This window comes from Rhizomucor pusillus (genome assembly GCF_041956525.1).
Source record: "Rhizomucor pusillus strain CBS 183.67 unplaced genomic scaffold VTP01scaffold_10, whole genome shotgun sequence".
In the NCBI taxonomy this organism is placed as follows: Eukaryota; Fungi; Mucoromycota; class Mucoromycetes; order Mucorales; family Lichtheimiaceae; genus Rhizomucor; species Rhizomucor pusillus.
This window is the reverse complement of record NW_027192152.1, coordinates 785,970-798,933: the sequence shown is the minus strand read 5'-3', so window position 1 is coordinate 798,933 and position 12,964 is coordinate 785,970. Positions and strand designations below refer to the sequence as shown.

Below are 12,964 nucleotides of genomic sequence, written 5' to 3'. Positions count from 1 at the left end.
TGTAGCAAGGATGCCACCATCGGAAGAAAGTATCAGCTGCAACTTGACAATGAACTGCAGCATCGAACCAACGCTCTGTGGGCCAAAACCCATTCAGCAGATGGCTCTCTTCTTCAATTCCATAGAGGCATCCCTCAAAGCTCGTGCAAACTCAGTCGTCGAATTCATTTGATTCGGCTTTCTATGCCGGTTGTTTGGTTTCCGGGTTTCCAGTATTGCTTTTTATAGTTCTTTGCTCTTCTGCAGCTGTTTGACTGTACGTCAATTTGTTGCAATTTCTTATCTTTTCTTTCTTGGCTCGGGATGACTGATAAAGATCAGGATAATGTCACACTTCGCATGAAACCTAAGGGTAGCCTTGGATGTCTTGGATGCTTTCGGCATAGTGACCTTTCGTTGATTTGAGCATAGTGTCCCACGGACTTCAGTAGCTGCACCACTCTTGGTTCTTCCTAATTGGAAAATTCGCCGTCACATTCCTGCCCTCTGGTGGTGGTGGCAAGCCAGGGTCGACCCAAATTTTTTTTTCTTTGTCTGTCTCGATCAATAGCCATGTTTGCCTTGCGAACGGCCTCTGCCAAAGCTGTCCTTCCTGCCACCCGCGTTGCTTCTCGCCGCTGCGTCTCCTCTGCTGCTTCTCGCAGCGGTAAGTAGTAGACTCCAGCTTATGGCTTTTTCGGTGTGTAACTCATGTTCTCCATTTGACAGCTTGGGTCTCTAGCCGCATAGCCCTCGCTTCCGGCAACAAAATGGTAAGGCGGTATACATACAGAAAGAGTGAATAGAGAATCGTATGCTAATCGTTTTGTTAGACTGCCGATCTTTTGCGCCAGGCATACGTTGCTGCTCCCCGTCCTCGCATGTTCTTTGGCCGCCGCTTCATGGCCTCCGAGTCTGGTGGCAAGTTCTCCCGTAGCAAGCCCCACGTCAACATTGGTACTATTGGTCACGTCGATCACGGTAAGACCACCTTGACCGCCGCTATCACCAAGACCCTCGCCGCCCAGAACGGTTCCACCACCTTTATGGACTACAACCAGATCGACAAGGCTCCTGAGGAAAAGGCCCGTGGTATCACCATCTCTACCGCTCACGTCGAGTACGAAACTGATGAGCGTCACTACGCTCACGTCGACTGTCCTGGTCACGCTGATTACATCAAGAACATGATTACTGGTGCTGCTCAGGTATGCACAAGAAGCCGTGTAACGGGGATGCCATAGAAATGGAGAACTGACTTTGCCTTCTTTCTATGTAGATGGATGGTGCCATCATTGTCGTCTCTGCCACTGATGGTCAGATGCCTCAGACCCGTGAGCACTTGTTGCTTGCTCGCCAGGTCGGTGTCCAGAACTTGGTTGTCTTTGTCAACAAGGTCGATGCTGTCGACGACCCTGAAATGTTGGAACTTGTCGAGATGGAAATGCGCGATCTCTTGAGCGAATACGGTTTCGACGGTGAGAACACCCCCATCGTCAAGGGCTCTGCTCTTGCTGCCTTGGAAGGCCGTGACCCCGAGATCGGTGAGAAGGCCATCCTTGAATTGATGAAGGCTGTTGATGCCCATATCCCTACTCCCATCCGTGACCTTGACAAGCCCTTCTTGATGCCTATTGAAGGTAAATACATGTATATATGCATATACTATGGATTGATGTTGCTTAACGCGTATATATCTTTCTAGATGTCTTCTCCATCTCTGGTCGTGGTACTGTCGCCACTGGCCGTGTTGAACGTGGTACTATCACCAAGGGTGCCGAAGTCGAGATTGTCGGTATGGGTGAGTCCATGAAGACCACCTTGACCGGTATCGAAATGTTCCGCAAGGAATTGGACCGCGGTGAGGCTGGTGACAACATGGGCGCCTTGCTTCGTGGTATCAAGCGCGAACAAATCCGTCGTGGTCAGGTTCTCTGCGCTCCTGGCACAGTCAAGTCCCACAAGAAGTTCCTTGCCCAGCTCTACATTTTGACCAAGGAAGAAGGTGGTCGTCACACTCCTTTTGTCAACAACTACCGTCCCCAGATGTTCGTCCGCACCACCGACGTTACTGTCAGCTTGACCCACCCCGAAGGCACCGAGAACCCCGATGAGAAGCTTATCATGCCTGGTGACAACGTTGAGCTCCAGTGCGAACTTATCCACGACATTGCCCTCGAGGAAGGTCAGCGCTTCACTGTCCGTGAAGGTGGCAAGACCGTCGGCACCGGTGTCGTTACCAAGATCATTGAGTAAATAATGCTTAAAAAGTTGTCATATTCTCTAACCCCATCATTTTCCTCCCCTTTCCTGTCTGATAGAACCTTCTTTTCTTCTTCTGTTGTTAATGCATTTGAAAACAAAAAGATTTGCTGCGTGTGCTCTCTCTCTGTGTAAAAATATCAATCACTTTTGGATGCAAATCGTCGTTTTTTTATTATTTCGTTTTCTTTCCCCGATCCTCTAGAGTCTGCTTCCCTAAAGTCTACATTCTATTCGTTTGAATCTATGATATCATCGGGATAATGAATTTAAAGACGGTCGCGGGAGTAGCTGTATATCATCCGTTAGCAAATTGATGGTGTAATCTGTAAATATAATATTCTGTATCTTACACTTTGTCGAACTTTTGGTTGACAGTCATGAGCTTGACCTGAGTGTTTTGGTCAATGTTTTGCCAGCTATGAAAATGATAAGGTATGTGAATACACAGGGTATCATCGAAGATCAGCTGCAAACTTACGGGTAGGGGTTGTTGCGGCGATCCCAGACGACTTCAGGGCCACTGTGCAGAAGAGAAAATTGACGTTAGCCGTGATTTATTTCCTTGGAAAATTGGAAAAAAATCATACCGAGCAAGACGGGTAAGGTACCAGCCAGCGAGACCGCAGGCGCTACCGACGACGACGACGATGGGGACAATTTCAGGCTTGTACCAGATGTTCCAGGCAGAACGGGCAGCTTTACCGGCGGCAGCAGACATCCTTTTTTACGCAGAGATATATGTACAAAGAGAAAAAAGAGGGGATCCCGAAATTGAGCCCCGGTATATAAAGTGTTTATTTTTTTTCTATCGGAGCAAGATGTTCTCTATCATTTATTTCATTGGTCGTTGTGTTCGTTGAAAACGCCCAGCCCTCAGCGTTTCGACAACCGCCTTCTTTCAGGGCCAACAAGTGACTCGTCAAGTTTGTCCTTATGTTCGTCATTTGTCCGGCAAAATGTAACGGCGCTTGATGATATATGGGCGAAAATCTTTTCATTGGACAAGTCATCCCTAAATGTTTAAAACATCATCAGCTCGGTTGGGTATGCTGAATGCAGTAACGGATCTAGAGTACAGTAGCAGGTACATATGTAAATGAGAACGGTTATTGTTTACTTGTCCGAGTTGTCGTTGCACACAATGCTCTTGCTCTTATCCGATCCCGAGACAGCGGACTGGCTCGGCTTCCCCGTGCTAGGCAGATGATTTCATTGCAACACTCAGTAAATGCAGCCACCCCACGCAGTTTCACAAGGATAATTTGACAAGGTCCGAGCGCAATAACGTGTAGTAATCAATACATGATGGCAGAAAACGATATGACCTCTTTTTTTTGCAGGAAGAAACCAGAAGAAAAGAAAGGAATAAGAGTTCGACGAGGGACGAGAGGGGGGGAAAAAGTGAGCGAGCTAGTAGTAAAATGATGCAGTGCTAAGAAGTTGCGACATTCTTGTTATTGAGGTTGCCTTCCTTGAGCTGACTATTCTCGCGCTTCAATTCCTCGACCTGCTGCTGCAGCTGCTTGATCAAATCGTTGCTACGTCGCATATTTTCCATATACAGCACTGCTTCCTTGAGGATCGCGCCTTTGTTCGTCTTTTCGCACTTTGGCAGCAGTCTCGCTAGCTGCGCAATTTGCTCGTTAATCGTTTCTCGCCGTTTCCGTTCTACCCGTTTGTGATTCTCCCGCCGTAGCTGGTGCCACTCTTCAGAACCGACAACCGGACGCGTCGCTCGATGCTGGTGTGTGTTATCTTGGCCTTTGACTATGCTTCGTCGCACTCTGCTGCTGCCGTTGTTGTTGCTTTTAAACAGGAGGGAGGGCGTATAAATCAGTCCATGTCCAATCCACGTGCTTTTGAACATTTTCTTGCGATTTGCCTGTCTGCCTGTCTGACCCTCGGCAGGACATCTTACCTTGATGTAACCGACGATGGTTTTTCAGTCATGCTGATGGCAAATATTGAAGAATATATAAAAGTAGAGCAAGTGGTGGAAAAAGAGAAGAACAAGAGGGAAGGAAAAGGTGAGGTTTTTTGTCACGAGATGAGCACATGATCAAACGTACGTCCCAAAAGCACGTGCTCACGATCTATTTGATTTCCCGAAGCTGCAGCTGTCGCTGTCCACCTCATCCACCCCTGATTACACCTCCACCTGCGGCACGAGTCTGGATAACAAGAGCAAACAACAAGGTATGTACTAGTAAAATGTATTCATTATGTTATTAATGATGGGCGTGATGATACACTTTAACTATGCTGTCGGCACCGCCGCTAACCATCCAGGGGAATAATTTATGGTATTGTACGCTCAGTACGCCTTCGTGACCTTTGCGTCTGTGGGCAGAAAATTCCTGCATGCAAGTCTTGGACATGGATATATCCCATAGTCGGATTGATGAGTCGTGTCCTGAATTATTTGGGTGGTTTAAGATAACATGTCTGATACAGACGGTAAATTTCTATTACCTCCGGAGACCAGCGCAGTGCCGCTCGGATCAACGTCGAGGCAGGATACAGCATCCAGATGTGCCGACATTGAGAATGCACATTTGCCGCTTTTTAGATCAAAGAATTTGATGTATCGATCTTCGTGTCCTGTTATTATTAACGGCATGGTAGGATGTGCTACTAGCTTATTGATCTGCGTCGCCGGTGTGCCGTCTACGACAGAGAGATATTATCATTAGTTTAATCTTGTCCAGAGCCAGGGGCGGGGCAAATGATCATGGCATTACCATGAGAACTATTGGGATCTTTGAGCGTCGTGACAACCTGACCTGTCTCGATATCAAAAATCTGAATCTCCGCGTTGGAATAGGAAACTGCCAGCTTATTCAGATCCGTGTGACAGAAATCCACAGAGGTCGGAACCGGCAGGTCTTGATCTACTATCAGCAGATAAGCTTACAAAGGAAATGGTTTATGAATTCTTTTTAAAGGATACTTGCTTCTTCCATACGCAGCGGTGTCGGATACGCCGTTGTAGTTTAGAGTGCTCTTTAGTAACTGCCCTGAAGCCTGCGTGTCCCATATCTTTACAGTGCCGTCAGCTGACGCCGATGCGAGGAAGCATGAATCCCCACTTGACACGGGGAACAGTTTAAAGTCCCAGACAGCATCCGTGTGTCCCACGTATGTTGTCATGTTTAACGATGGATCTAATCATTTCTTGCTGCGTCAGCACTCTGGCAAGAATGTATATTAAAAGTACTTGCCTACTGGAGAGAACAATTCGTGGCCTTCACCGGGCAGTCTCCATACACGAATCGATGCATCTAATCCGGCAGAGTAAACTCGGTTCTGCTCGGCCAAAATTGCCACGCACGTTACAACGTTGGTGTGTCCGCGGTAAGTGATGATAGGCTCAGCCTCGTCGTGGCCTCCTCTGGTTTTTACAAGATGAGCAACAGTGTTGCTGAACCCGAATACAAACATTCCATTTACCTCTTTGATGTACTGCCATCTTTGCCAAAGCTACGTCTCAAACTCCATACTTTTACTGTGCCGTCGTCTGATCCAGAAGCAACTATCGGTTCCTTTGGATGGAAGGCTACCGATCGCACAGAATCAAGATGTCTAGAGACATACCAGTTACTAGATCCGTCCATGTGTTTTCATCTGCTACGATCACGAATAGAAAAAGCGTTACCCCTTTACAGTGACTCGAGCTTTCCACATTTTGGATGCCTGTTGCTGCCCCTCCTCCTTGCTTCTTGCCGTTTCCGTATTCAGATTGTTAATCTGTACAATGAAATTCAGATCTTGGTTTTTTCTTTCACCTTGGTTAATTGAAGAACTTCTTACCTGTGAAGGATCCAAACTGCCCAAATTGTTATCTTGTGGTTCTGGCGACACTGCTGCGTTGGATAGCCGTGCGTTAGATAAATCCATGGCACAACCAACGAAGGAAAACTTACATCTGGCTTTTTCTTTTGGATGCTTAAATATTCGCTGTGCTTTCTCCGTTGTCAGGTTGTACTTTTCTTGTACCTGTCTTGTCTTTATGTACTCTTTAATATTCTCTCTGCTCTGAACGCATGCATCTTAAAACCCTTCCGTACCATATCTTCTGTAACGTCCTCGTCTGACGGCGTCGCACCGTTATTTGACCTTTGATCTTCCTTTTTCGCATTGTTCAACATGGCAACTTCGTCCACATTGGCTGGCACGCTCATTGTATCTTCGTCGATGGCAGGAGGTGGTGGCGGCGACGGCGGCTGTCCGGATGGTGGTGGAACTGGAGGCGGCGCTACTGCTATTGTCGTTGCTGCTGCTGCTGCCGACGGCGATACCATTGTTCCAGCTACGTTATCGTCAGGCGGCCTCTTTTCATGTGGTGCCGTGTAGAAGGGATTGCTGCTGGATGGTGCCTGCGCGTTGGCTGACGATGCTCCCAGGGTCCCTCCAGACGAAATCTTTATTCCTCGCGCAGACAGTTGAGTTCTGCTGGGCTTTTTTGAGATTAGCGATACCGGTGAAGACGCTGATTCAGGAGATGACTGTGGATCAGCGGATATCGATGCTTCGCTTCGTATACTCTCGGATGCGATCGTGTACATTAGTGGGAATTTTGTTGGCAAAGATGTCAAGTGATTGATCTCTTGCAGGCACCTGGAGTAAAAGTGTATAAGTTTTCAAGAAATATCCTTCTCAAAAACAGACTAAATACTTGCGATTTCAGAATCTGCCTGCTTCGTTCTCTGGATCTGTCTGCATAATTGCTGGTTTCAGTAAAAGTAGGTTGTACCTTATCTCCGGCGCTCCGCGGTGACCATGCTGTTATATGAGTTTTAGCAAACACAACCTCAATAACTCGTGAAACAAATCTAATACTTGCGAGTATGGTTGGGTGAATCAGTTGCGTCTCCTGGTCGCGGTTTCGACGTGGAAGAGGAGGATGCCAGGTGCTTCTTTCTGTATGTAATTTCCATTGTTACTACTGGCCGCCCTCGCTGTCGCTACCAGTACCAAAAACTTGCCTCTCTTGCCGCAAAGCATATTCAAGCATTTTCACTCGTTTGACGAGATCAAGTCGTAGGTTCTCGCTGCCTCTGAGCTCGCCCTCCAAAAGCGCAATCCGTGCCTAGTGCTTCACAATCGGAAAACGAGTCCTTTGCCCTTTTTTTATTCGACAATGTACCTTGAGTTCGGCGCGTTCAATAGCCCATTCATTGCGTTCTCGCTCGAATCGTCGCCATTCCGATTGGAGGTAGTGCAGAACGCCCGGCAAGGAGTATTCCCTTGTCGTCGTCGTGGTCTCATTCAGCATGTCAACTGGTGTGTAGATATCCGTATAAATATAAGTATTGCTCGAATTTTCAGTTCCTGTACTTCAACAGCTACGTACGAGTGCAGTGACAATAGATGCAATCACAGTAAGGTAGATGAGTGTATTGGGACGGAGAAAGTCCTTCACTCCTGCATCGCACAATCTGTCTCGCGGAGTCAAAGCAATGCAGCTCTCTCCCAGAATGGCATGTGGGTTGTTCCACACAACAGGAAGGGGGGGTTGTTGGATGGACGATCAAATTAAAAAAGATGAGACCATTATACCATTATTGCTACTATTAAAACAGAAATGAAAAGAGTGTGGTCCTCACAAATGTCCTTGCAATCTGTTGCTACGTTGCTGTTCCTCAAGTTGATGCTGATGCTGGGCAGTAGACGGTGCTAATCCAAACTCTTTAGGTGTTGATAACCCATTCTCCACACAAATCGCCTTGATTGCAGCGTAGTGATGAATCTAAATGTGTTGTTATGTAAGTCACTACATACGTATACATTGATGGGTGATAAATCCCAAGTTTACGTGAGAAAAAGAGAGCACGTACAGCATGCATGCAACAGTACCATAGTTCGCGGTCCAGTGTAGAATTGAACATGTACTTTGCAGTGCTGGCTGCATCGATTGTGGCTGCGAGCGTCACTGGGGTATCATGGGGTATCCGGTGCTTTAGGTTATTTATTCTATCCTGCATCCGTGCGAACGCCGTCTGTGCTGCATCGCGGTGCCGTTCCATGGGTACCTAGGGCGTCAAAGTTTAAAACAATAAACAAATATATGGCGTAACGTCCCCTTACATCTCGCGACCGCGCATCAAAGTCCACTATCCACGAGGTCGCCTTGTTGTGTTCGAGCGATGGGTTGTTGACAAGCAGCAGCTCAAAGTGGTCGTAAAGATGCCTTTACAAATTCGGATGTCAGAAGAAAAGGGCAGCACGCAGAACATATCTCGATTGTACACTCCCAACCTGATGTGTTTGCCAATAGAACCACCAAACATGACGTGGGATGGTTTTGCATAAACTTGGTCGTCGGGTATACTGTTCAGCAGATCGATGGCTTGCTGTAATATCTGATGTGCCACAAGGTACAGGGTTTCGGGATCAGAGTATGTTTGGCTCGTCGTGTCAGACAGTAAAGACATGACGGTGATGTATGCAAGAGAGATGTGAAAGAAAGGAAGAAAGAGAGAAATAGGAAGGAAATATCGCGGCGTTTTATTCTTTTTTTTTTAATGTGCCGCGGCGGGCTGGGATCGGTGGGTGGGGTAGTAAAACGTGACACAACCACCCTTGTTGCAGCCATGTCAGGTTGCCCAAGTCTGTTCGAAACATGACGTCTTGTTACGTTAGAAGCTCTATACATCCAGTCTTTCAAAGCTCTTCCTCGTGGGACCAATTTCCCAATGAGTGACCTTGCAAAGAACTATGCAATTCCTTTATTGTAACCAAAACCCTATCCAAAAGATAATACGATGGATTACTGATGAAACTCTATGATGTTTTTCAAGCAATTGCATGTAATATCTGAAAGGCTACTTCTCGGGGTTGTGTCAGTCTGCAATAACTACAATATCATTCATTAAGACTACAGTGCTTGAATTTCATCCATATATAAACTGTGACAGTTTGAACCTTTGGCAAGAAAAGAGTATACTGAAATAATCTCATGTCAAAAATGCCCAACATCCCTTTGCATGACGATCCAGTCCACGGCTGAGCTTGCTTGATTTGGAAATTGTCAGGGCCGAACAGACCTGCCTCCTTCTCTCACACAATGTCAGAGCCCTCTGCAACCGAGGCTTCGTATATATTCTGGCACGAATTTAAAGATGCAAAGCAAGGTTGGTACCTGCTTGCAAGCAAAATCACGAGTGCCAGAGAAAAACTGACACCATGTCGATGGATACAAAGCGATTCAGCAAAAGATCGACAGCGCGTCGACGATCTCCCAGTCAGATCTTGCACAGTATTTCAACAATATCTTGCAAAGCATAAATACCTTGGAGAAGAAGCTGACGGAAGCTACGGAATACATTCCGTCTTACGACGAACGACAATATTCTCGAGTATGTCTCAATTGTAGCACTGTACTTGAGATTCGTCGCTTATATCCTTATCCATAGCAAATCAAAGAACTCAACGATGCACTGGAGACTGCAAAGAATACTTTGATGCCAAAACCTAAATTCTCATTTCGATCACGGAAAAAGCTGGCAGTAAAAGATCAAAAACGGGAGGAACCTCAGCCGCCCGCTGTAGAAAAAGCTAAAGACGAAAGAACTAATAATGGTGGTTCGGTGCCAGATATGTTTGCAAATGCAACCTCGTTTGCCGACATGAGTAACCAAATTGTGCGCCTGGATGACAGTCAAGATAAAGGCACCACCGATGTACTGTTATCGAATCTTAGCCGATGCATCGTTCTCTTGACTGGCAGACGAATCTCTGCCTTGCATATAAAGAACTTGAAGGAGTGTTTGGTTGTGTGCGGGGCCATCCAGGGCTCTATCCTTACATACGGCTTCACAGACTCAACAATAGCCATTGCGTGTCATCAGGTAACGTGTGATCTCTGAAATCAAACAGATAAATGTTGTGGATGGCTGATCCAACATGTTGTAGTTCCGCATGCATGATGCGCGCAATCTGCGTATTTTGCTACATGTCACCAGTCATCCGATCATTGAAGATTGCACAGGGATTGCTGTCGGTCCTTATAAAGATACCACAGCCGAGGCAAGCGTGAAGAGCTAACGTTATCAATAACTGGAACTAAATTGCGTGATATCTAGGGCTCTAATTATTACAACTGCATGGAAGACTTTAATTGGTTAAGAAAACAAGCTTCACCCAATTGGAAGGTTATGGAGGAAGAGGATGCGCAGTCCGTGAATGCCCAAGTCAAAGAGATTGCTGAACATCCGGATATTAACATGTTAGAAAAAGTTTTACCATTTACTGTATGAATGCATCGGAGGATGCAAGGTTTTATATGGATATTGCCAACTTTGTCTTTTGCGTTTAAACAGCTATCAACGTTGAAGAAGCTATGCATTCGATCATCATTGGGTCAGAAACATGCTAAATAATAATTAAAGCTTTATTTTTGTCATCATAGTCAGGACAGACCGTATACTAATAAACATTTTAAATGAATTAATCGTTTTGAAAAGCGACCGGGTGTAGCTCGTCCGCCAGGACCTGTATGCTCTGTTGCAGTACCTGAACATCCGATGCAGGAAACTGTAACGATACATTAAGCTAGAATATCCGTAATACATACTGCCCATCAGGTATCCGTTATCGTCAAGTTTCACATACGATTATGAATGAAACTCATCTTTGTGGGACCGATCACTCTGCCGGAGAAGGAAGGGAAGGGAGACGGAGGGCGATCTATCAACAAACAGCACTGCTGCAATGAATGAATAAACACAGGCCAGTGTAACCTTGCACACCTTGCTTCTTTTTTCTTCCTCTCTTGCCCCTTGCTCGCCGCGTTGCGTTCATTGCATCACAGACATGATCAAGGGACTGATTGCTTCAGAGCTTCTATTTCCTGACGTGGTCTATTTCTTTGGACCACGGCCGAACCAGCAGAAGTACTCGACGTATCCAAAGCGACAGAAGGTGCGAGGCAAGCTTCGTCTGGTTGCGTCTCGGCCCATCAAGCTCAATCGAGTCGAACTTCGTCTGAGAGGTTCGACTGAACTCAACTGGCGGGACCCGGTCAAGCCTCAGCACTCGATACTCGCCGAAAGAATGCATGCCTGGAGGACTTTGCGCAAATCAAAAAATGTCCTGTTAGAAAACGCAACGCTGCCTGCCGGTGTAACAGAGTTAGGTAAACTAATGAATGTTTCTTTTTCGGTGCACCTGCACCAGGTTGGTACTGACACGGGACAACAGGTTTCGAAATTACAATACCCGGTCATCTTTGCCCTTCCTTCAAATCCGAGTATCTGAGTATCGAATACGGCTTATCTGCGAGGATACTCCCGAATGCGACGTTTGCTAAAGAGATGTACATCGAGCGTGGATTTCGTATCCAAAAGACTTTGATGCCGCAGGATGTAGCGCATGGGCGAGTTAGCGGCTACAAGGTCCCGCGTCTAACTATGCGGGGAGAACGGCCCGGTTGCTTGGCTTGGGAGTTCCGTGTGCCTAGATGGATATGCCTCGAAGATGAGAAAGGCATAGAATTTGACGGCGTGTTTAAGCTCAACGATGCCACCGGCAGAACACGCGTCAAAAAGGTCCAAGTCGATGTGGTGCAGGAAGAACTTTATCGAGATGATAAAATGCGTGCGAGGTAAGCAGTGTACTTGGTTTGATTTGCTTAATGATTTAATACGTTGCCGTAGCAGTCTTTATAAACGGCATTTGGTGGTGAGCACGAACGCACCTTCTACATATCTTCATCCTCCCTTTGATACAAACATCTCATTCTCGTTCCCGCTGCAACCTGTTAAACCAGACCAATATGATACCACTACCCTACCTCGCCCCAGGCGACCTCGAGCATCATCTTCACCATCCACACCTCAATCGCATAAACTTCATCGAAGCAATACATGCACATCCTTGTCAGCCAAGAATGTATCTGCCGACGGATCCACAACGACCATTACACTTGGAAACTTGACGTATTCCCTAGATTCACCGTTCCTCGATATCAGACATTTCATACGCCTCATTGTACATGTTTCCGGTCAAGTCAGACCGATATGCATCGGGCTTCCTATCAAAATCACGGCCAAAGTCGATGAATCTGATCTTGGGATCCTGGACGCCGATGAGTTACCAACGTATCAGAGCGTAGCATGCGACGAAGAGAGGTTGCCCGATTATACATCGGGACTGGATCGGCCAGATACGAATGCTGACCTGAACAGCGCGCGAAACTCGCTTGAACCTTGCTGCTGGGTGCGAGAGCCGTTGGTGGTGCATGATGGTCGTCGGGACAACAGCAGGCGGCGGCGGAGGACCGTGGAAGGAGGAAGCGGTTACACGAATCCAGCAGCAGCAGTAGCAACGGCGGCAGAAAATCATACCAGTAACTTGGATTTTATTGATCTGGAGGAGTTGTTGGGTATTCCAACGGCGACGTCTCCGCCTCCTTCGACTATCAACCATACAGCGTGCGCATGTACAGAGCATGGTTGCATCTTGGCTGAAGAACGTGGGCTGGACGACTTTGGCATCCTACAATCGCATCAGTGAAATTTTTACTACTCTGCAGCCAACACGTGGCCTTTCTGAATGGAACGGCATGGCAATGTTGACAATGCTCCGAATACAGTACTCCTTTGTGAAACCTTCGGATGCTAACTCGAGTTCTGCCGATGAACGAAACGCATGTATAGCCTAAACAGCCTTGTATCGAATTTGTAACAATGCAATGTTGTATCGTGTGGAGATGCCCACG

General features: G+C 46.8%; 8 protein-coding genes across 8 annotated transcripts; 3 read left to right on the top strand and 5 right to left on the bottom strand.

The window, feature by feature from the left end:
- Nucleotides 1-552: 552 nt before the first annotated feature.
- Nucleotides 553-2,235, top strand: VTP01DRAFT_1318 (uncharacterized protein; the record flags this gene model as incomplete). Its single annotated transcript, XM_069379655.1, has 5 exons — nt 553-646; nt 709-752; nt 813-1,187; nt 1,259-1,619; nt 1,685-2,235. 5 exons carry the CDS (start codon nt 553-555, stop codon nt 2,233-2,235), a joined length of 1,425 nt encoding a protein of 474 aa, XP_069238726.1.
- A 355-nt stretch (nt 2,236-2,590) lies between these two features.
- VTP01DRAFT_1317 (uncharacterized protein) lies at nt 2,591-2,962 on the bottom strand (the record flags this gene model as incomplete). Its single annotated transcript, XM_069379654.1, has 3 exons — nt 2,591-2,660; nt 2,723-2,764; nt 2,832-2,962. The coding sequence occupies 3 exons, from the start codon at nt 2,960-2,962 to the stop codon at nt 2,591-2,593; spliced, it is 243 nt and encodes an 80-aa protein (XP_069238725.1).
- A 714-nt stretch (nt 2,963-3,676) lies between these two features.
- On the bottom strand, nt 3,677-5,394 carry VTP01DRAFT_1316 (uncharacterized protein; the record flags this gene model as incomplete). Its single annotated transcript, XM_069379653.1, has 5 exons — nt 3,677-4,162; nt 4,527-4,657; nt 4,717-4,911; nt 4,986-5,138; nt 5,199-5,394. 5 exons carry the CDS (start codon nt 5,392-5,394, stop codon nt 3,677-3,679), a joined length of 1,161 nt encoding a protein of 386 aa, XP_069238724.1.
- Nucleotides 5,395-5,451: 57 nt separating this feature from the next.
- VTP01DRAFT_1315 (uncharacterized protein) lies at nt 5,452-6,809 on the bottom strand (the record flags this gene model as incomplete). The annotated part of the gene is made up of 6 exons (XM_069379652.1): nt 5,452-5,635; nt 5,695-5,826; nt 5,900-5,991; nt 6,055-6,107; nt 6,168-6,249; nt 6,312-6,809. 6 exons carry the CDS (start codon nt 6,807-6,809, stop codon nt 5,452-5,454), a joined length of 1,041 nt encoding a protein of 346 aa, XP_069238723.1.
- Nucleotides 6,810-7,186: 377 nt separating this feature from the next.
- Nucleotides 7,187-7,519, bottom strand: VTP01DRAFT_1314 (uncharacterized protein; the record flags this gene model as incomplete). The annotated part of the gene is made up of 2 exons (XM_069379651.1): nt 7,187-7,333; nt 7,391-7,519. The coding sequence occupies 2 exons, from the start codon at nt 7,517-7,519 to the stop codon at nt 7,187-7,189; spliced, it is 276 nt and encodes a 91-aa protein (XP_069238722.1).
- A 327-nt stretch (nt 7,520-7,846) lies between these two features.
- On the bottom strand, nt 7,847-8,678 carry VTP01DRAFT_1313 (uncharacterized protein; the record flags this gene model as incomplete). The annotated part of the gene is made up of 4 exons (XM_069379650.1): nt 7,847-7,993; nt 8,082-8,276; nt 8,332-8,434; nt 8,503-8,678. The coding sequence occupies 4 exons, from the start codon at nt 8,676-8,678 to the stop codon at nt 7,847-7,849; spliced, it is 621 nt and encodes a 206-aa protein (XP_069238721.1).
- A 632-nt stretch (nt 8,679-9,310) lies between these two features.
- VTP01DRAFT_1312 (uncharacterized protein) lies at nt 9,311-10,502 on the top strand (the record flags this gene model as incomplete). Its single annotated transcript, XM_069379649.1, has 5 exons — nt 9,311-9,377; nt 9,448-9,602; nt 9,660-10,094; nt 10,159-10,272; nt 10,329-10,502. 5 exons carry the CDS (start codon nt 9,311-9,313, stop codon nt 10,500-10,502), a joined length of 945 nt encoding a protein of 314 aa, XP_069238720.1.
- Nucleotides 10,503-11,058: 556 nt separating this feature from the next.
- VTP01DRAFT_1311 (uncharacterized protein) lies at nt 11,059-12,759 on the top strand (the record flags this gene model as incomplete). The annotated part of the gene is made up of 3 exons (XM_069379648.1): nt 11,059-11,380; nt 11,446-11,848; nt 11,901-12,759. The coding sequence occupies 3 exons, from the start codon at nt 11,059-11,061 to the stop codon at nt 12,757-12,759; spliced, it is 1,584 nt and encodes a 527-aa protein (XP_069238719.1).
- Between the last annotated feature and the right edge of the window lie 205 nt (nt 12,760-12,964).